Source organism: Lytechinus variegatus, chromosome 8 (genome assembly GCF_018143015.1).
Source record: "Lytechinus variegatus isolate NC3 chromosome 8, Lvar_3.0, whole genome shotgun sequence".
Taxonomy (NCBI): domain Eukaryota; kingdom Metazoa; phylum Echinodermata; class Echinoidea; order Temnopleuroida; family Toxopneustidae; genus Lytechinus; species Lytechinus variegatus.
Genome location: NC_054747.1, coordinates 19553323 through 19577057, shown reverse-complemented (window position 1 = coordinate 19577057; position 23735 = coordinate 19553323). Strand labels below are relative to the sequence as shown.

Genomic DNA, 23735 nt, shown 5'->3' with positions numbered 1-23735 from the left:
AAACGCTCCTGTATATATTCCAAATTATATAACTACAGTAGACTAATGAGGCGGGAGTTGACATTTTTTTTTTAATTTGTATTTCATTGGTGGATCCCCCAAAAAAGAGGAAAGAAAAAAAGGGTTAAAGAACATGAAAAAGGAGAAAGACGAGTGAAAAATATAAAGTGAGGGGAAGACATGGAAAATAAAAAAAAAATATTTCATGTCACTACATAAAATTTTGGATCGCGATGTTGTGAGTTGGAATCCCTACTCTGCCATTGTCTCCACTTTGACAAAAAGGCCCGAGAGTAATATCTTTCGTCTATAAGGTCAGCCACTCTGACTGATTCGGGAGTTACCATAAAACGAATTGTAATGTAAACACTACACTGGAATAGACGAGTTCGGGATTTCTTCGAACCATTTGCATAACTTGGATAACAGAAAAATAACAACTCGCAATACTTTGGAAAACCGAGCATATGGACCCCATATTTTAAATGTCTTAACTTCTTCAAAATATGTTCCTCTACAAATCTAGAGAGTATGATGAATATGACATGGATTTTGAATGTTTAGGACAAAACTACGGAACCATTCGCATTTTAGACGCTATATAATTAAATACATGTATATTAATTTTCACGGAATATCACATTAAAGTCTATCACGAAATTTGATTTTTGTAATGAACAAATCGAAATTTTAACTCGCTCGCAACTTTTTGATAAATTTTACACGGTATTCCATATCTGGCCGCTCATAAATTTTTGCTCATTACGCCACTGGTGACAACTCAAGGCACATTACGACGTAGTAATAAACTGTAATAATGATTTCCTTTGGGGGGCGCTATGACTTCAACTAGATTTAGGATGTTTGTATATTTTGTGATTATTTGCCAAGTGTGATAATAATGACAATGATATGTCCAGTCTCGCATCAAAATATATCGCCCCTATTTAAGCTTTATGGTTTTCATTGAACAGGTGATGAACAAAATGAAACAAATGATAATGGGATAAAGGAGAATTCGCAACCATCTCTCTCGTATTCGGAAACGCTAGACCTTTTCGGAGGCCCAGATGATGATAGGATTGCCTTTCAGGCCAGAGCTATGGTTCACTTTTAACTATTAAAGTTGACCAAAGATGCTGGACATGTTGGATGACCAGGTACATGCTCCGAAACTAATGGGAATTGCCCTTGAGCACTGTGACCACGTGGTATACGTAGCTTGGTGTGGCCTTTAATCGGCCATTAGCAAGTTTTCACACCGGTAAGCAGAACAGATTCAAGAACACGGTAAATGTATTGAAAACGCCCGCTAAATAACAATGAACAACTGGGATGTCTTCGTCGAGATCGATGAACCAGAACAGCAATTCCTCCCTAAGTTTCGGATCTTACGAAAAACGGCAAATCTGTCGCTTGACATGTCCAGGACGAAACGGCTGTTTGGATTCACCAATTTTCGACAACTTGATGGTTTCTCTTTGTTATGAAGGGCATTTGACAGTACATGTACATTGTTAATCTTCTTGAGCGCTCTGCTTCGTGGTGTGAAAACTCTTTACTGTTATTTTAGCAGCACGTCGAGAAAGTGAGGTGTACGCCAGGGGGCCACCTATATTATTATTTTTATTATTGTATTATTACATTGACGAGTTGATACCATGCGCGAACAAAAAAACGTAAAAGGATGTCTTTTTCAAGATATGGCACGTTACGTACGTAACGTAATGAGGGTGTCAAAAGGGGTATCTGTTTCGCTAGGAAAGCTACGTGTTAAGGGTCAAATTTGAGAGGGTATAAAGAAGAAAATGTTCTAAAAAGGGTGTACTTTTTGCTCCAACAGTTAATACTACGTGTTTAGAGTACGATTTGCGCGAGGTTTGGAAGGTGGGGCCGTACCAACCCAATGATTTGGGTAGAGGTAAAACCGACGACCGTGACATAACAATTAAACATGTCGCTGTACTTGTTTAGGGGTTCAATTCAGGGAATACTTGCTAAGAGTATCTTTTTGTTCCAATACTTGTTAAGGGTAGGGTTTCACACGCCGATAGTCAAGGGTGCATTTTCAGCATACGGAAAATACTTGTTTAGGGTGTTTTTTGATACCTAATATCGCGCATTGTATCCACTCGTCAATGGTAGTTCATCCTGGCATGACTGGAGAGCCAGTGCATGAACACTTACGGCACTTGCATTGTGCTTAGCTGTTCTGCTGCAGAATGCCCTGATGTTGTTCTTGTTGGATTCCAGGGGAAACCAGCATAACAGTGTCAGTCAAGCTGAATGTGGGAAATCTACCGTACTTCATCGGCCTACAGACCTTCTTATATACAGAATAATGCGACATGACCTTGCCTGGCAGAGATCCCAACTTAAACCAGAGAAAGGTTGGCTAAGGTCAACGAAAATGGATAATCTGTCCTTTATCAGGCATTCGAACCTTTCGCATCTACAACGGAAACACTCTCTAAAACGCACCAATTCCTCTGAAAATGCAAGTCAAATCACAATGGAGAGCTGAGGGACGTTTTGTCGAAAGTAGGCAGACGGGGACAGCATGGGAATCTCTTGACGCTGGACAGCGACATTTGCAATTGTTCGTCCGATCTTCTAATGATCTGCTGCTCCAGTTCACCAATTGTCTACAAAAGCCTCTCGCCTCTCCATTGTAATTTTAATTTCCATTTTCAAAGGAGTCGATGCGTTGTAGAGAGTATCCCCGTACATGTAGTAAATGCGAAGTCACCTTTGCCCTTCCTTTTATACGTAGATCAGTAAATGGCAGCCTGTTGCGATATGCAACCGAATGAAAAATATAAATCTAGATTTTGTTTACAGGTGCCGCTTTTCCTACGGCATCGGTGGCGTCAACCTCAAATATTAACTTAAGGTTAAGTTTTTAAATGACATCATAACTTATAGTAGTATATGGGCCTAGTTCATGAAACTTGGACATAAAAGTAATGAAGTATTACTGAACATCCTGCCTTGCTTTACGGTCACATGACTAAGGTCAAAGGTCATTTAGGGTCATGAACTTAGACCGTGTTGGGGGATCAGTATCAAAGTCTTAACATAGGGTTCAGTGTTTGAAATTTCATAACTTTTAAAGTATATAGTCCTAATTCATGAAACTTACACATTAAGGATAACATTCTGCCATAGTTTCAGACCAAATGCCCAAGGTCAAAGGTCATTTAGGTTTAATGAACTTTGAACACGTTAGGAGAATTTGTTTAATTTCCATTGTAACTTTAACTTTTTATTAAGCTAGTGATTTGGACAGAGTAATCAAGTATCACCGAACATCCTTTGCGAGTTTCAGGTCACATGACCAAAGTCAAAGGTCATTTAGGGTCAATGAACTTTAGCAATGGTCTTGGTATTTGTTCAATTACCATTACAACTTTGAAATTTTATGAATCTAGTTCATACAACTTAGACATAAGAGTAATCAAGTAACACTTAACATCCTGTGCGAGTTTCAGGTCACATGGCTAAGGTCAAAGGTCATTTAGGGTCAGTGAAATTTGGTCATGTTGGGGATATTTGCTGAAATGGCATCATTACTTTATAGAAAGTCTATAAGTTGTAGTTCATGAAAAATAGACATAAGGGTAATCAAGAATGAATGATTATTTCACACACATCTTAGATCACATGATCATGGTCAAAGGTCATTTTTGGTAATTTGGCATACTATTTCATTATCATATAAATGTTATATTTTGTGAATAATTATTCAATAAATATTTTCAAAGTCATTACTGATGCTATATCGAATCGTGTAATGAGGTGAGACTGCTAGACTTGTCCACGTCCAAACCCTTGCAGAACTTCCTTATATGACTATAATTGATATGTGTAAGTTACGCACAGTGTATAAATGTCAACCTTATCTTTGGTTCTCCTGGGGTCCGGTGCAGAAAGAGTTGCGTTTAAACGCAAGTAAAAAAAATCAATCGCAAGTCCCCAATGCTTAGTTTTGATTAGTTTAAAAATCAAGTTGTGCATTATTTTTAATAACGGGCCCCTGCTCTGTTTGTTTTTTTTTGTATGTGTATGTGTCCGATCTCCTTGAATGCTAATTTTATAATCCTTTTTAAGGAACCGTCAGACGTTGCAAGTTCTGTTTTTTTAATGCAAGTTCCTTCATTTTTTAAAGATTTTATATATTGCCTTTGTCATGATCTTCTATATTCTGTATGATAATCTAATGTATCAACTTTTTGTATTATGTTGATATTTTGTTATATATTTTGTGAAGTATGTGAATAATTTTAAATCGGAATAATGCCGAAACCTTTGTCATGACAAGCTGCGTAAAAATAACAGCTACATGTACTCCTTGGCTACAAGCTACATACATGACATAGGAAACATGCAAACTTTGCACAGAAATGGGCATATATCAATTCCACATAAAAAGAAGTGATGACTGATGACAGCATTACTTTGACTGTTCAATTCTACAAACCATGTCACATCTCCCCATGCCCAAACCTCGGCGTTCAGTGCATTTCAAGGAATTGTTCCTGCCGGGTACCCCCTCACCTCACTTGAGTTGAGTTAAGCACAATGTGGGTAAATTCCTTGCCGAAGAAAAACACGCCATGACTGGGAATCGAACCCACGCCCCTGTAATGGAGAAACGAGAGTCGTAACCACTAGACCACATACCTTAATACCGTATTAAAAAAATAAAAATTATAGTTCTCGATATCACTATGTCTATTTCTATGCATTTTTATATCATCATTGTAAGATCCTGCATATTGGCAGACAAAGGAGATGATCACTGGCAACTGACCTGGATAAATGGTATTTTCTGAATTTTCTTATGAAATAAAGAAGACTTGTATCTATCTTTTTTAAATTTAGAAAAAAAAAGTCAACCAACTAATGAAACAACAGGTATTGTACCACTTGCGTAAACTACATGTATACCACACTATCGGTTGCATATCGGTTGCATCAATTGAATGTCAATTCGTCCAAATGCCAACTCGTCTACTTTCATTTGGTCTACCATCAGTTCATCAAATATCCACATGACCTAATTGCCATTTCGTCCACTCCCCAGTTCGTCTAATAACCAGTTGGTCCAATACCCATTTAGTCCATAAACCATGTGGTGTAATTAGACTATGTGTTTATTGGGCGAAATGAATGAAAATAAAACGAATATTAGACCAAGAGGTTATGAAACGAGGTGATGATTGAACCAAATGGTTGCTAGACAAAATGTTGGTGGACAGAATGGCATTCGAATAAATGAAGGTCGACCATGTGGTGAGTGGACGAGTTGGCAGTTGACGAATTGGCAATTTATCGTGATTACTGACCACCTTCATTCATGTCTCTCCCAACTTGCTATCCTGTTTAGAACATTGAAATGATTTTTATATCTGCCGTTTTTGTATTTCTTCTTATCCGGCTTTTTTACACTCTCCATTTGTACCGTTTATTACTATGTTAATCAAATTTGTTTACTATATTCTGTAGAAAAACTGTTTTTATTTGTTTACTATATTGTACATACACTTTGTTTGGGTAAATATCTACATGTTATTAGACTCCTCATTGGAAATAACTTTCTCGAGCATTAATTTTGTAGGTTATCATGTCCAAGCTTACTCATGGTTAGTTTGATATACAATGCTTGGGTAGTCAAAGATGTAGAATGAAGGAATCAATCGAAGTGTCGAGGCACAAAAAAGAAAAAAAAACCTCAATAAAATCTACATCAAATGTACGGGCCTGTACTACTGATCTAGATAATTTGCCATCGGGAAGTACTTAAGGGCGCAAAAAGTAGCGCGCTTTTCTTTATTTTGCGTATGCATGAGTGTGCTGGTCTTACGATTGGTATAATTGTATATTGAATCACTTTTGCTGTAGCTTCAAGGTCGCATGTTTGAAAATTTGAAATTCACATGAAAATGTGAATAAAAGTGGCAAAGAAAAATCACCTTTTTAATAAAAATAGATTGGATTAATTTTAGTTTAGTTGCAAAAGGGGGTAGGTCCACAAATGATAATTTTTAGAAGAATATATATATATATATATATATATATATATATAAATGTAGACAGGTAGATATCATTTATACCTAATTTAATGTTCACATGATATGGTAGTATACCATGATAATTTAGTTTCTCATAAAAATATTGCAGTAAGCTAGAATTAAAAAAAAATTGTTTTTCTCGGAATGGTAAAAAGTGGACCTTACCCCTTTTACAATTTAACTCTTCATATATATTACTAAAATCTCTACTGAAAAGAGGTTTCAATATCTGTATGATCAATATGCATTTTTTTTCAACCTCATTGTTTTAGGTGTTATCCAATGAAAAAAAGAACTTATAAACAAAAGGTTACGAAGTAGATGTCAACAGATATAGCATGCTATACTTGTGCGACACATTTCGTATAAGGACTATGTTTTTAAGTGTTCAGGATTTATGATGTCGAAACACTGCAAGATAAGAAAAAAAAAGATAGAACCCCCATTTCAGTATTTGGTGTGAAAAAATCCTTTGTTCAGCGTTGTTTCAAGAACATTTGCCTTAAGTCCATGCTGGTTTAAAGTGATTGATGATATGAAATCCTAAATTCAGCGAATTCTTATTACAAGAGTTAATTAAACATACTGCGATCATATCCCGAAGATATTAGCGACCTCTATTTTCTTACAATAAATGCGACTTTAGATGGAGGACAATGTTTCGGTTATCCAGTGTCATTTAAGTCTTTATTGGTAATTTAAGTAAATATCTTTGCAATGTTTTCCTTTGTTGAAATAAGTTGTGGTGATTTATTGACTTTGAGTATGAACATTTATTTTAACATTTCACAGATATCGTGCTCATGTTTCAATGATCATGTCAATATTACTATTTTTCTTAATAAAATTCTGCACAATTAGAAGGTGGATTGTTTCTACTATGCTTTGAATGGACGCACTTTGAACTTCGGCCTGTAATAAAGAGAGCTTCTGGAAAACGCTATGGAATTGTAAGTTATTTAATGTCATGTTAAAAAACAGAAAATTAAATCAAGCATTTTTTAATGATAAGAATACAGATATATTTCCTGACGTATTTCTGTCATTTAGACCCTTCTTTATTGTGCCTAATCATGCTAATGGCCCGTATTCTGCACTCTAAAAACAAATCAGTCAAAAATGACTGGTTAATAGGGTCAGCTGGGAGCAACTGTTATTCTAGTCATATTTGACTATTTTCTAGTCATATTTTACTAAAACAGAGTTATTTCTGACTAGAATATATGTCAGAAATGTGAATATCAGTGATTGTCATATCAGTTGCTCCCAGCTGACTACTGGTCTAGTCAATTTGACTGATTTGTTTTAAGAGTGTGAACACTGCTTTATTGCAAATTCTGGTCTAAGGTTGCGCTTTGATTATGAATATCCACTTTTGTCACAAATCTCTACCACGTCAGGTTCAATTAACCAGATCATTTTCACTCGAATAATTAATGTCTTAGAATCATGACAAACTAGTTTAATTTATCATTAAAACATGAGGAGGAAGCATAGTAAACACAAGATACATGTACATACGATGCAACGTTTAAGCATTTTGGGCTTCCCATAATTTTAGCACAAAGTTAACCAGTTAAACTGGACTTTGGAACACGGGCCGATGTGTGTGGATTGCATGTGAAGAACTTGCAATTTTGCTACATATTATCAGAGATATTTTTCATGATGATGCATGATCCAAGGAAATTTTGATGAACTGGGAGTCAAGTGATACATGATAATAGTGATAATAAGTGATATGATAGTAATTGATACTCCTTTTTCATTTGACCTATGAAAACAAGTTGGATTTCCTTTATTGAACACACATACAATCTATATAATAATGGCGTAAAAATGTTTGTTGTCGTCTATGCATGACATTGTTGAAGGGTGAGGGTGTGTGTTTTGCTAAGTCATGATAGTGACGTGTGCACACATATTGGGTGTGTGTTTTGCCAAGTCATGATAGTGACGTGTGCACACATATTGGTAATCGCCGCATACAAACAAACATTTCGCAACAGCAGCAGAGTTCCCCGTTGGGATCCCAAGAAATAAAAGGAAATTATTTTAAATAATTGTCGTTACACAGTACATTTTATTTATATAGTTCATTCCATGGAGAGTTTTATCTTTTCGATTGGTTTATTGGTTTTATTTTTTTTCGACAATGATTTGACCATGAGAGTAGGCATGAAAAAGGGAGAAAAGAGAGAAAATTACGGTTATCAACATAAATTGAATGATGAGATCGGATTCGACCGCTGAATTCATCTGGCTGAACAGCCTCAGATTTTTGGGTCGTTTAGAGGGTGTTATTCTGTTTTATCTCAATAATTGACTTCTGGATATGTCCCTTGTCTCTCTTTCTCTAAGTGCCGTATCCGGAGAGGTATGCGATCATGGTTTCAGTGCCACAAATCTCTGTTCCTGAGTGTTTGAATCACCTACCACTGGCCCCACGCCTATGTAATCCATTGCCATAACTACGGGGGTGGGGAGCACGTGCCCCCCCCCCCCGTCGGCTGGCCAAACAAACAAAAAATCGGGGGAAAGGAGAAAAAGAAGGAGAAAAAAAGAGGAACGTAGTGGGTGGAAGAAGAAATTATTGTTTTATATTATATCATATTGCACTTATATTTTTTCATAAGTTTATGAAACAATTTGTTTGGGGCCTATGTGTTCATCATTCCTGTTGTAGCATCGTCTTTCTAGTGCGATCAAGGGTATTAAATGGTACTGAAACATCCCGTTTTAAAGTCAATATAGACCAAATATATATCCTTCCACTTCGAGCTTTTATTATTTGATGTAGTGGCATATGCTTCTGTTTCATGACTTCTTAAAGTGATTGCCCCTTTTTACAGGCGCGTAGCCAGGGGGGGGGGGTGGTCGCCCCTCCTTAAAAAAAAGTCCCCAAAAAGAAAAAAAAAAGAAGGGAAAAAAGAAAGGAGGAAAAGAAAAGGGAAGGGAGGAAAGGGAAGAAAGGAAGGTAGCTTTGTGTTTTTTTCATTTTATTCTTTATTTTTTTTCAAAAGAGAAACTCCTTCACTCTTCTTGCTCTAAATTTATATATGAATTTTTCGTCCGCGCTGCGCGCGGTTAGATGACAATATTGAAGTTCTCCATTGTTTCCCCCACTTTTTCTCGAACCCTGTTTTCCACCTCAGCTATGTGCTTCTTGCCAGTTAAAGTTAAATTGTATACATTATAGGACATGAATTTGAATAAGGTTAGGCTGAAGTAAATATATGAAGTTATCTTTTTTCAATTGATTGCGCAACTTCTGGTCTGGTCGGCTCCGGGCGGGTAAAATCTTTATATCAGTTTCTGCCGTCACCTCCATAAAGTCAACTTCTCCCGCTTTTCAGCTCATTACTAAACAACCATAATTTTGGGGCAAACAGGTTCCTAATTTAAAAAGAGCGAGGTATGAAATTCGTGTCGTATCAAATAAAAAAGTACAATATTTTTTTATCAAATTGTATTAAACTTCATGTCATTTCCCTGTATACATTCATCTCCTGTCCTGTTTTGCGCCCTCAGTTTAAAATTTTGAATGACACTTAAGTTTCTTTATATTCAAAATAAAGCGCTTCAGGATAAGTAAAAAAAATAGGCATCCTTTTTTATATAGATAGATAGTTTCAATAAATCGCAGAAGTTTCAACTTTTTGCGCACTATTTTCCTTGTAATGAAGTTTAATAATCTTAGAAAATCAATTGAATTAGAGCCGATTGGGTATTCATCTACATTTGATGAAACGTCCGCCCTTTGAAATTTAAGAGTTTCATTGCTCTGCGCGGGGAGGAATATCTTCATCTACTAATCTTCTTCTCTGTTTTGCGAGTTGAAAATATGCAATGTTGCTAAATTGTTTGTAATCAAATCTGATCTTTCCAAAGAAAGTATTTAATATATCTTTGAGTAAACCCTTTTCTCGGGACCCTTTTTATGGCAAGAAAAATTGATAGAACGCTTTAGCTTCCGCGCTTTGCGCGGAGTTATTATCATTTTAATTTCCTCCATTGTATACCTCTTTTCTGCATTCACAATCTTTTTTGAAAACAAGGTTCAAAATCGCAATATAGTCAACCGAATTGGAGGTACTAGAGACAAGAGAAACGGCTCCTTTTCATTTTAATTTATGAAACACTAAAAGCTTTGCGCTTCGCGCGGGAGGGGGAAACTCCCTGCACTCCCTCCCTGCACCAACCCCCTAGGGAGCGCGCTTCGCGTGCATTAACCGCCCCCTCCAAAATGAAATCCTGGCTACGCGGTTGCCTTTTTAAGGTCCGAGTATAAAACATTTTAAGTACGTGCTTAAGTTCATATTAGGGGATTCGTGAGATGTTTGTGCTCTTTTTAATGAATTCCTAAAAAAAGTCCTTAAAATATTCTTTGCAGTCGCAATATTTGATTAGATACGTATCATGTACAGGATTAAAATACTACAAAAGGAGCTTTGTGGTTTAATTTAATTCTTTAAAAGAATCTACACGCGCTTGACGCTCGCATGAGATTAAAAAGGTGAGATATGTATGCCATTAATGAATTTCTGAAAATAATCCTTAAAATGTCTGGTTTGGGGTCAATAAATACCAAAATTTGGCTCGCGCTCTGCGCTTGCATCGTCTTTTTTTGACATGGTTAAAACTTATCATGATTACAAAAAAATGTTTAAAAGGTCACTTGTTGGGTCTGAATATCAGACATTTTCAGATCGCGCTTCGAGCTCGTGTTATTTGATTAGTGAGATAGGCCTTAATATCTATTTAATGGCACGGTCCTTAATTTTTCTTTTATGTCAGCATATCCGGCTATTGAGCGCGCTTTGCGCGCCCGCTAAGTGACCGAAACTTTTGTTGCTGGTGCCCCCTCCCAATCCCGTGACCCACGGTACGCCACTGCTGTAATTCATGCATTCAGGCTGGTCAACAAATTCATCAGTTTCTTTCTTTACCCATCTTTTACTCTCCCGTCAGCGCTGAATATTTGGTGGGGAGAAAGTGAGGAGTATTAAACGGTCGGGGGAAATTTGATAGGGATCAATTAACCTAGAAAGAATGTGCTCGTCTGGACAAGGTCGATAATATCCTCTATTATGTCTGTTGTGATTTGACGAGTATTTTCAATAATTCGTCAATGTTCTAAAAAGTGTGTGCGAAGTGGTTGCTAAAATACACTATTGGCATCTGAATGGCTTGTAACTCCCAATGACCGACTCAAAGCCTCTACAGTACATGGTTCCGTAACACAAAACTTAGCAATGATCATAGAACACTTTTGTACGATTGATTGCATTGACTACAATGTACAATTAATCGTGAAAATCTAGCGTACGATCAATCGCTAACCCTTGTATTATGGGACCCAGATCCTAAATAATTTGTTATTTGTATTAAAGGTGCATTCTAGGAGCAGAATGACACCTGGGGCCCGTTGCGTAAAACTTTTACCTGAGAAAACTCAGGTTGTTTTTACCGGGGGTTTTGCCCTGTGTTAAAGTCAATGGCAGAAATCAGACTAACCTTAGTTTTCAGTTTTTACCGGAGTTTTCTCAGGTAAAAGGTTTTATGCAACAGGCCCCTGGATGGTGTAGAATTATGAGAATGATAATGAACGTCTTTCTTTTCACTTTAACTGGTGTAGAATGGCTCATACATGAGAGCATATCTACTTATTAATGGTTCTTCTGAACTCACAAACAATCAGTTCCTGTTTAGGGGGCGGAGATTCTAGTGGTGTTCGTGGGTCTTGTGCTTGCTCCCTACGAACTATTATATCTGACTTGAAAGTCACAGAAATATGTAAACATGGTCCAGATTGCGTCTGTTGATTGGGACCCTTTGCCACGTTTGTAGAGGTGTCCATTTTATCCGTCTCTTCTGCGTTTTGGCCGGACTCTTCGAACTCCATCGGTTCAGGCAAGAGCCTTTGACATCCAGCAGGATAATCTACATCCATTGGTTCGTCCATCACGGAGATATATATATAGTTCAAAAGAGAGCAAGCACGCGTATCCACGTTTACAACCACCCAGGCTATACTTTCAATATAACCATATATCTGGGAATCACGATCAACTGAAGAAAAATCCTCCTTTTTATACATTTCAAAAGTAGGCGTGGTAAATGGATCATGTGTTGGAGTTCCCGTTTTAGACGATTTTTTTTCGCCGTGTCATGATAGTGCCGTGTGCAAACATATTGGGAAATACCCAATACAAACAAGTATTTCGCAATAGCAGCAGAATTCCCCATCGGGAATCCCCAGAAAGAGCAAAATATGACATATGACTCAATTATCGAGAATGTCAAATTGTTCTTACGCTTCTTACAAGTGCTCTTGATCTCCACGAGTGAAGCGAGTATAATAATCAAAAGGAAGTGCTCGTGTATGCAGTAATATAAATGTAAATAAAATAACAATGCAATGAATGCTTTACAGAGGAGTTGGCGTGGTATAATGTTTGTCAGAAGGAATAAGATTGAGTATAAAAGAAATCTACCTGTCTTCAATTTTTTCTATATATTTACAAAAAAATGTCACTGGACCTAACCCTTCTGCAAGTACACTGAAATGAATAATTATAATGATAATTGACATTCATATAGCGCTTTATCAAGCTACAACTGTTCAATGCGCTTCACAATTATTATTCGCTACCCAGTCACTGGATTCATGGCATTCCAAGCTGCCTGTTAGGCGCAAACTTGCTAAACAAACTGCAATGACGGTTGTTTCCTACCAGTACCCAATTAGCACCTGGGTGAGAGTGGCAAGTGTGGATTGACGCCTTGCCAGACAATTTTCATGAAATGCATAAATGAATGCAGCTAATCCGATTATGTTTCAATTTCACTGGAAGAGGAACCTTTGTCCTTCACCTTCCTGGCCAAGAGAAATACTGTCTAGATTTTTTTTCATATGGGTATCATTATCAGACGATCATGACGAACATGTAGTAAATGGTAACACAAAGAGGGAGCATTGAAAATCCCCGAATGATACCATGTATAGTGTTTCCCATAGAGAGGAAAATAATATATGTTCTTATTTGATTATTGTAAAGCAACGCCAATTTTGCAATTTATGAAAATTGTATTCAAGTCAAATAGACATCATTGCTGCCTGTTTGTAATTTGGATCCAAACAACCATTCAAAAGGACAATCATTTTTGTCGCCTCTTACCAGCTCATTTCGTTAAAGTGTTAATTACGTTGGTTGGCGGTAGTAGTCTTGATCATATTAATCAGTGATGATGAAAGTATACTGCATCTCCGAAAAAAAAAATTCCGAGGGAACAGAACTTTTTTACCTCCTGACCATTTTCTGTGATTAAGGTATCAAATAAAAGAGTAGATATTGAACTTGTTAGGCATGTTATTTTCTACTTGATATTCAGACACCCCCGCTAAATGGGTTTTTGGTATTCGTTTTCATTTTTTTTTTGGCTCACTCATTCTTGAATGAGGAACAATCTAGAGTAATTTTAGATAAAATAGGAGATTGTAAGCTTTACATTGGTATGTCATTCGTTTTATTCGTTTGTTATTTTTTTGGTGGGACGCAATGTATGGTGTATATACGATTTACGCATTCTCTTAACGTGTCATTTTTTTCTATATCTTTATCTCATTCTCTCTTCCTCTTTATAAAGGGTTCTGCTCTTTGACTGTTTTTCATAAGCATGATAAGGCGTTCACGGATTACTGCGATATGTATCAAATCATTTATTTCCACAGTAATATAAAAACACTACAAAAATGTACAAAATAGGAAACAAACATAATTAAAAAGGAAAATGAACCGAGTAAGGTAGATCAATAAATAGACATGTAAATATTCAAATAAATAAATATATATTAAATCAACTTGACCTTAGCTAAGCTAGTTTGAGGATCCACGCATGGTTATCAATATCTCCACCCCAAAACTGCCTCTATTCATTCGGTTTCATTGCATTATATTAGACGATCATGCCTAAAGTATTAGCTACGGATAATAGGAAACTGAGGACGCACGGGTAAAAAAGAAACATGCTACGAAGTAGCAGTGCTTTTGTACATAGAGTTGTATTATAGGAGGAAGTTATTGGTGTATTTTTCTGATATATTGCAGTGCTCATTGTGCAATGAATGAATAAATTTAAAAAAACATTGCCACGTTCGTCTATTTAGATGGGATCATTTAGAACCGATTTCAATAATTTATTTGTTCAATTTGTATATGTTCATTCATTAAAGTACTTAAAGTGATTTATTATTCTATTGGCATTAGTAGGTGCATGCTGCTTGCTTTAAAAAATGTTTGCTTCAAAGATCAATGCTTATTCTTTTCTTAAAAGAAATACATGATAATATATAAGTTAATAATGGAAGACGGTCAGGCGACATTATGTTCATGGCCAGCTATAGTCACGCATATTCAGCATGAGCTCCTATTATTAAAAAAGGGAATAAATTTACGCAGTGTCCGATACGTTTAATTTCTTCTGCTTTGACGAAGCGATTTCCCTTATAAAAGACTGCTCTTGTATGACATTTACTAAAATTTAGAGCATTATGACAAAATTATCATTCATGTTAAAACCACTTTAAATATTTGGAGTCACATAATCAAGTATCTGAAATAAGCTCTTCATCAGCAGAAAAACCAAATGAATTATTATGAATAATTAAGATTTGAAATAGGTAAATGTATGTATATGTATGAGCAACCAATTATTATGTAATCATTATGTAATATGATAATTTGGAATTCACTCCTCTCCAACACATTCCCTTTAGCTCACAACATTGGCTCCGTAACACAGAGGTTTGCGATGAATTGCAAATATGAAAGAACCGCACTGATTGGTTCCCGGCCGGTATTTTAAATAGAGTGCGCATGCAACGATGATCTTGCTTGGTATTTAGCGATTGATTTCAAGCCTTTGTGTTACGGAGCCCTGGACAGATTTAAGAATAGTGTTTATCCATAATTAGCTTGATGTAAGACCTTGTATTTTAAATTTAATTATGGTTTTTACTTGACAGTCATTGGCCACTTTTTATCATTTTACGATGGCAACATCAGGCCCAAAGAACAAAATAAAAGAAATGTTTGTTCAGAAAGGCTCTTAATAAATACCGAGCTACTTCTATCTTTAATGCCTTTGTTGGTTGTGAAATAGCACATTTTACTAGGACGAAAGACAAACTTAGAGAAAGAAGAACAAAGATGAAATGGTTACCGAGCCCGGGGGCCACTTCCATTCACGAGTGGATACCATGCGCGACCATGGGGTCTCGAAAAGCACCCTTAACACGTAATTTCCATATTCTGAAAATGCACCCCTTAACAAGTATTGTTTTGAAACCCTACCCTTAACAAGTATTGGAAACAAAACGATACTCTTGGCAAATATTCCCTGAAATGAACCCCTAAACAAGTACAGGAATGTTTTATTGTTACGGGTTCTTCGGTCGTCGGCTTTACCTTATTTGGTTAAGTACGACCCCACCTTCTACACCTCGCGCAAATAGGACTCTAAACACGTAGTGTTGGGGCAAAAAGGACATCCTTAATAAAACATTTTAATTTTGTTTTATCATCCCCGCAAATTCGACCCTAAACACGTAATTTTCCTAGCGAAATAGATAGGGGAAGGCGGGGTAAGTTGAGCATAGGGGCAAGTTGAGCCACCAGCCCCAGGCCAATAATGAATGAGTCAGACATTGTGGTGGTGTCATGTATTGATGACCCATAGCATAACCCCTAACCCCACCACATTGTTTCCAACTTTCAAACAAAAAGTAGTTTTTTAGAGGGAAAAATATGAATTTCAGCCAAAAAAGTAAAAAAGAGTGTGAAATAGATAAGTGCTTTATAAACACACACGTCTTTAAATATAATAAGGACATGATAACAGCATTATTAGTCCAGGTATGGATCTTCATTCTTGTCATAGTCTTTTATATGATGGATGCATAATAAATGTGTGGATACAAAATTATCGCACTAAGTTCGGACTGGGGTAAGTTGAGCCAAACAGCATGGGGCAAGTTGAGCCATGGTAATTCCTATGGTAATGTGTCTTAAAAAACAAACAAACCATAAAAATCGATTGAAATGCAGGCTGAAAGGAGCAAATTTACATGACTGCTCTTTTCCTTTTACAGGATGTTAGTATTTATAGAGAATTAGCAAGTGAAAAGACTTTAAACAAAAAATTGACATGCTGGTTCTCCCCCATACATTTTGTACATAGTTTTTGTGGCTCAACTTACCCCAGAAGGTGGCTCAAACTTACCCCATATATGGGGCAAGTTGAGCCATTTGACATCGTTTTTTTCAAAGGTCATGATGACTTTCAGTGTGGGGATAGAAAGTTATATATAGGTGGAAAATATTTCAGAAGAATTAAATTTCATGGCAAGGTACTTATTTCGACAAGATTATTAATCATATCAATTCTAACATGTAAAAAGCAAAAACTGTCACAACTTACCCCGCCTTCCCCTACCCTTTTTCATTATTTTTGTGTTTTTGACACCCTTATCACGTTACGTACGTAACGTGCCCTATCGTGAAAAGGACATCCTTTTTACGTGTTTTTTTGGTCGCGCATGGTATCCACTCGTCAATGTAAGTGCCCCCCCCCCCGGGTTACCGAGCTAATCGCTTCATGATACATCAATGCCCACAAATCAAATATCATTTTTGCAGAAACCTAAATGGTTGTGTGAGCATGTGTGCGCATGTACATGTGTGTACATTCGTGTGCATGTTGGGGTGTGTGTGCATATTAGGGAGTGTGTTTGTTTGCATGTGTATATGGATGTGTATGTTGAAGCGTGTATATGAGGGTGAGTGTGTTGCGATGGTGTGTGTCTGTATGCTTGCTGTTATGGTGTGAGATACGTTTCTAAGAGACGTGAGATCGTGTCTACGTACGTGTGAGATATGTTTCATCATGTACGACAATGATACAATAATGCAGGCTGGAAGCCTAAATAAAGCCGTCATATTCACTGGTAAAAAAAAGAAAAAAAAGTATATGTTTCTAAGAGAGGTGAGATCGTGTCTATGTACGTGTCACAGCACAGAAAAGCGGGGGAAAGTGGGAAAGGGGAAGAGAGAGAGAGGGGGAGGGAGAAATAAATACACGAGTTGTGTGAGTGGATGTGTGAGCGTGATATGAGTCTTCATGTACATCATAATGATTGTCCCGAATGTGATTTACCCCCAAATCACACCCGATTTATAATCCAGGAACAATTAATGGGGGCCAACGCTGAAGGATCATTGCTTCGGGTGGCTGCTCTGATCTACAGCTGAAATCGGAATCGCGACTTGAAGCTTTACACATCCAAGCTCCAACTGCAATTGAATGTGAGTACTTTGGGCATCTTTCTCAATGTCCACATCCATTGGTTCGTCACCAGCAATAGCATCGTCCATGCTTGCAAACACTGGAGGATCTATTTCCATGGCTTCGTCAGACCGAAGCGTACGTACCTGGTATGCCTCCATTATCTGTTTCGACTGATTTCTACTTCTTATACAAAGGAAATCTCGAGTATCAATTATGCTTTCTTTGTAGGTGCTTGGATAAAGTCAACGTTGAAAGCGCAATATAAGTACCAATAATGTATTGTAAAAGAAAGATCTCACTAGGCAAACCACTGAAAGTCCACGCATAGATCAGAGCAGCTAAGACGAGCAACGAACTATCAACGAAGGGTTCAAGGACCAATACGCCTTTTCCTATGGGCGCCTCAACATTTATACCCTTGCTCCCAACAATATCAGTATGGTTGAAGTGCGTGATGCAACAATTGGGCGTGGCAAACGTTAATTTTACCGTGTGCAAAAATATTGACACGCTTCATGGTGATACAAGAGTACGGAAGCTTTAAAGCGCAATCGGACTGTAGAGATGGCAGGATAATCTCGCTTAGTCGACATAACACGTTTCAAGTTTCCTTTATTTCATTTCAACTCAGCATAACACACAAATATAGTAAAAGTTCAAATCATTCAAGGGAGTATACTTTGTAAGCAATATTACAAATTACAAATAAAGTTTCCGGTCAGCAATAAACAATAATGATAATCATATACACCTATGATATATACAATGGGGCTAAAGAAAAATCTAGAACAATCTCGATTGAACATCTGCAAGGTATTTTTATTCATCTTTTTAATAAAATAAAAGTTGAGAAAGCAGATTTTGCGAAGTATAATTAAATAACACAAGATATGCCTTCAGGATGTTGGCTTTAACTTATTGCACTACACGTTATTATGTCAACATCACGAGATATGCCGACATGTCAACTTGTCGACTAGACACTTTTTATCACCAAGTCGACAAAGAGCTAAGAAAAAGTTTGTCAATTTGGCCAGATATATTTTATCGCAAAGTCGAATGGAAAGTTTTATTTCAACTTGGCGACATATTATATATCGCCAAGTCGACATAATGATATTGACCGGTGTGCTGTCTCAGTTGGTAGAGCGTCGGTCTCACAACCAGGAGATCGGGGTACAAACCCCGGTCACGTCAGACCAAAAGACGTTTAAAAATGGGAGTTGCTGCTACCCTATTTGGCATTCAACGATTAAAAGGGATAAAGTCTATCGCTACACAGCGGCTGCCGGGCTTACGATCAACTGGGAAAAGCAAATTTTCGGAGTATTTCATTTCATGTCAATTTCGAACAATAAAATATGGATTTTTTTATCAATCTCACCAAGACGATAGATGTAGGTCAACTTTGCGACATACTTGCCTAGTAGACATATAATAACATTATCATGTCGACTTGGCGAGATAAATTATGTCGCCATCTCTACAAGTCGATGGCACTTTAAAACTACCGTAGACGAGCTCGATCTGGATCTCCACACGTCACCTAAGTGAAGCGTGCGAAATACTCAAAACGGAGGTCTTTAATCACAAAAGGAGTAATATAGACTAAAATAACAATTAATTCGTTGCAAACGGTTGGCGTACTAGTTGGTGCTTTTTGATGGGAGGGAAACCCAACTATCTCTGGCTCAACGCCAAATTTTATCGATCGCCTTATGATCAAGCTAGGGAGAAGGTTTTGGGCTTTGAACAGCAAGAAGGGTGACAGTTTGTAGAGACAAGATATAATTGTACAGTCGTGTCCTATAGGTTTTGGCACTGTTAATGATTTTCAAATTTCATACTTATGTGTTGGTTAGAAAAGAATGTGCAAATGGTGGTACCAATATAATACTTTCTATATTTGAGATACGATAAAATGGATCTTTCAGATGAAAAAACTACTGCTCTTGAGCGTAAATATCCCCCAAAATGAAACCCCGAACTATTGAGGTCAGGCGCTTTATCATTTGACCACTTATCCTAAAAAAATAATGTTTAAATCGTGAGCCAGAAATAATCAAGAAACACATGCACTCAAGCGAGGTAGGTTTCCGGATTGAACCTCCTTGCTTATATACGTACACCGACCAACACACGTGTGGCTCTATTTCTCTCACACATACACACACGCACATACTAAAGCACACACCCAAGTTGCAGACATTCCACCCTACAACTTCTTTTGTAATTCTTAACCGCGTGTTCATGGCGTTGACATTCATATACAAGTGTATGTACAAGATTCATCGCATTGAATTAATGGAAAAATGAATTTGCCATGAGTTGTCAAGCTTTTCGTAACGACTGCCAAATTCAGCAGCATTTGTCGACGTGTTATATAATTCAAAATTAATCATGTCACCCCATACGGAAAATGTATGACTCATGACTTCGTGTTAATGGAGTTCCGTTTGAAATTGTTTTAGTTATTCAAACTTTTGTTCATCAGAACCGCTTCTTCAGGGTACTAGGACGACCACTGTGCTTTCCCTTGCTATTTTTCCATCTATTTTTAAGGCTATTCGACACTCATTGTCAGTCAGTCGGCAAGCCCTGAAAAAGTAGCTTCTTTTATCCAAGTGATATTCATGACTATAGGGTTTTTGCATTATTAATGAGTTTGGTGCGAACGAAAACACCTCTTTTTATTCTGCCATTGCTGCTCTAAATATTAACCAAATTTCATGTTTTTGGTATCTTTGTAAAGAAAAAGAATCATTCTTTCAGGTCATGTGTTTGGAATTTAAAAAAATGTTGTAATAAAGGGAAAACTTTTGATATAAAACATGAAACAAAATGATTTTTCTTCATGCAACAAATGTTGTTTTCACACTTGATTTCTGTTTGAGCACAAATGATTTTTAGATTATAATAAAACTGAAGATCTACGCTTTAATATAATTTGTATAAGAAGATGTATCTTAGATGGGTCAGCAGCCAGCTTTTCATAGGCCAAGTACATTTAGCAGCTCAAAAACAAGAATACTGCACTCTGATTGGTCACAGAGACCACACACCCACGCAAATTCCAATGTTCCCCACACTGGGCCTCTGCAAGGTCACACTCACCATGTGGTAATCTATTCAAATAACCCGCACCTGTTGTTGTTTAAACATTATTCAGCCAATCAGAACTCTGGATTTTATGTTACTCAGAAATTTTAGAAATCTCGTCTTGCATCTTGATGGAAAAAGCTGGCTGCTGACCCATCTAAAAGATGCCACATATCAAGAGTGACATTGTAAGAAAGTATAGAGTTTGAGCTTTCTGATGATATAAATAATGTTGGTGCCTAAAACACAAAATGTTGCACAATTTGCAAGTGAAAACAGAGGAAGAAAATTCTGTTTGATGCATCTTTTCGGGTAAAAAATCACTTATTTATCAATATATTTTATTCAAAAAAATAACCAATATAAAAAAATAACATCTACTCTTCCCAATGGTACAAAAATAATCAATTTTACTCCAGGAGAAAGTGGTTAAATTCTTTGAGAAAGAAAGTCTCACAAACCACGAGATTTTGCGGGGACATGAATTCAGCCACGAGAGGACTTGGATAAATCTTGCCCATTTGCTCATTAACACAGGAGCTTGCCGACTGACTGTTGTGGTTGAATAGACCAAGAAGATTCTATGACTGGAGTTCCAACAGGCAACAAATTTATTCAAGCAACTGTTCATTTCTAAAGAAGCACAAAAGAAAGAACGGCAATAAGGACCTTTTGATGTCCGTCTTCGAAGCCGCCAGTTTTAGTGAAGAAATCCGAGGGGTGAATTTTTACGAATATCCATTTGTATCAATTTTTTAATAAACAAACTGAAATTTGAATGCATGAAAAACATCAATAATCAATCACTATTACGACGAGATATTTGACCAGATTATATCAATTAACCTTTAATTAGTGAAAAAGAAAGAATTTGACCTTTACTGAAACCAGATTTTAACACTTTTCCGATCGTTTGCGGCGAATAAAAATTTCAAACGTGGTCGGTATATAGTTGTTCATTACTTTATATGCCAAATGAGTGCCCGCACATGCCAAGTCGAGCAAATTTGAGTCATATTTCAGGACATATTGCATAGTTTGTTTTCGCATGCCTTCGAATTATGTACTACACATATAACCAGATGAAGATGCAGTGAAAAGGTAATTATCATCACAAAAGCATATTTCATTTTATGTATGACCTATAGCTGCGGAGTCATGCGGGAATCATTTGTCTACACAATTGCACGAGATGTTGATCTAAGTGCATGCCTTACATACTTTCTGCTGGCGGCTTTTAACCTTGTTCAAAGAGATTTTATTTGCTGTTACTCCATCTAATTTGAAACCTCCTTGAATAGACTACCCATTGACACTTCCCCGAAAGATGCACATGGAGTACTGATAACACAATGAAGGAGCATTGAAAATCCCCCAACGATACCATGTACAGTGTCTGCCCATAGAGATGAACATAGGTTTCTTATTAGATTAATGTAAGGCAACGCAAATTAATCAATTCATGAAAATTGTATTCAAGTCAAATAGACATCTTTTCTGCCTGTTTGTATTTCGGATCAAAACAATTATTCATAAAGACAATATCAAAAAAAATTTCTCGCGTATAACAGATTTGGCAATCCAGCTTTGAACGTTAACCACTCATTGTTTAAAACCCACCTGCACCCGACAAAAGAAGAAAATCTGTCAATCGGACCGGGGTCGCCCTTGCCACCACCCCGTCTCTGTCGTCTAGTGTTTAAGGCACCGGCGTTCAAAGCTGGGGGCCCGGGTTCGATTCCCAGCATAGACAGTTTTTGTCATCACCATATTTTTCCAAAGGGCAGATAGCTCTGGGGAACCTTTATTTAAGCTACGCCTTCCATTGTTCTCTTCATCCATTTCTTTCACAAAATTATGTAAGTATAACTTTAAATCACCACTACAATATTATAATATTTTTAAACATATTTTTTCATAGTTAAACAACACAGTAGCATGATGTGTCTAGTGGTAATCGGTTGATGTATATACACTACCAGTCACAACTCCCCGACCCATCATTATCTGCCTAAACCAGAGAACAGCAAATTCATTCCACCGAATCTATTGTTCTCTGGCCCGAGCAGGCAACAGTGAGCCGAACAGCTGCGTCCGATAGTCCATGTGGGCTATATGATTTTTTAATTTGTGTAATGCAATGGAGCCACATATAATCTTTCGACATATTTTGCCTTGAAAAAATAATATATATATATATATATAAAGAGGAGAATCTTATATAGCTCAAACTTTGGATCACAAACATGTATATATATATATATATATATATATATATATATATATATATATATATATATATATATATACATGTTTGTGATCCAAAGACAAGTAGAGCCAACATGTATACTTTAATAAACATTAAATTATGTCGGTTGTATGTTAGTGTTGTGTAAATATTGTTATATATACATGTAAGACGAATTGTAAGAGCAATTACATTAATTTATTTAGTTATTTTCTCTTTAAGAATATTCCAGAATGTCCTGGCACTCAAGCTTTATTAGGCGCTATATTTTGAGATAAAATAATTTCTGTTTTTTCTTCAATTTGCAAAGATACGTGATAGAGAAGGCCACACAATAGGCTTAGGAATTTTGTTATTTAAGGCAGACAATAGAGCTTCCTCGGGCAGTGGGAAAGAACAATAAGATTAGCTATGTTTTTTACATCTTGTTGTTTTCACTGAGGTCAATTAAGAATGTTTTAGAGTTTGATTGCTCCTGAAAGAAGGAGAATGTTCTTTTTATATTGAATAATATAAGCCTCTAGAATAATGAATAATTTGTATATAAGCTGGCATCATCATATCATCATATCAGATCAGAGTTTCACGCCAGACTTTATGTCAGAGCAGAGTTTATTTCCACCTGGAATATTTATCTTCTGTGGAATTATTTGCCCGCCATCAATGAACTGTTTGCAGTTATTTTGAGAGAGGAATTCTCAGTTCTCATCGAGATTATCAACCGGTTTTAATTAACACTCTTTAACCCATGGATGGCTGGAATTCACTGTTAATCATCATCAACATCGTCTTCACGGACATTTCAACTCATGACAGTGACTCTTGTTATTTATCGTGCTTCAACATCAGTTTCATTATCGTCATCATTGTGAACTTTAATTTAAGGAATCTTCGCCAGCCAACTTGGATTTTACTTTGGATTATATCTCAATTTCAAGAGACGAGAGACCATTGTTTTTTTTTAA

At 36.7% G+C, this 23735-nt stretch overlaps 1 protein-coding gene across 1 annotated transcript in view; it reads left to right on the top strand.

The window, feature by feature from the left end:
• Positions 1–2945, top strand: part of LOC121419542 — a 30209-nt gene extending 27264 nt beyond the window's left edge. The window contains exon 17 of the mRNA XM_041613998.1: positions 975–2945. Coding sequence (XP_041469932.1) covers positions 975–1117 — 143 coding nt within the window. The 3' untranslated portion in view covers positions 1118–2945. The remainder of the gene's footprint in view (positions 1–974) is intronic.
• Positions 2946–23735: the final 20790 nt, after the last annotated feature.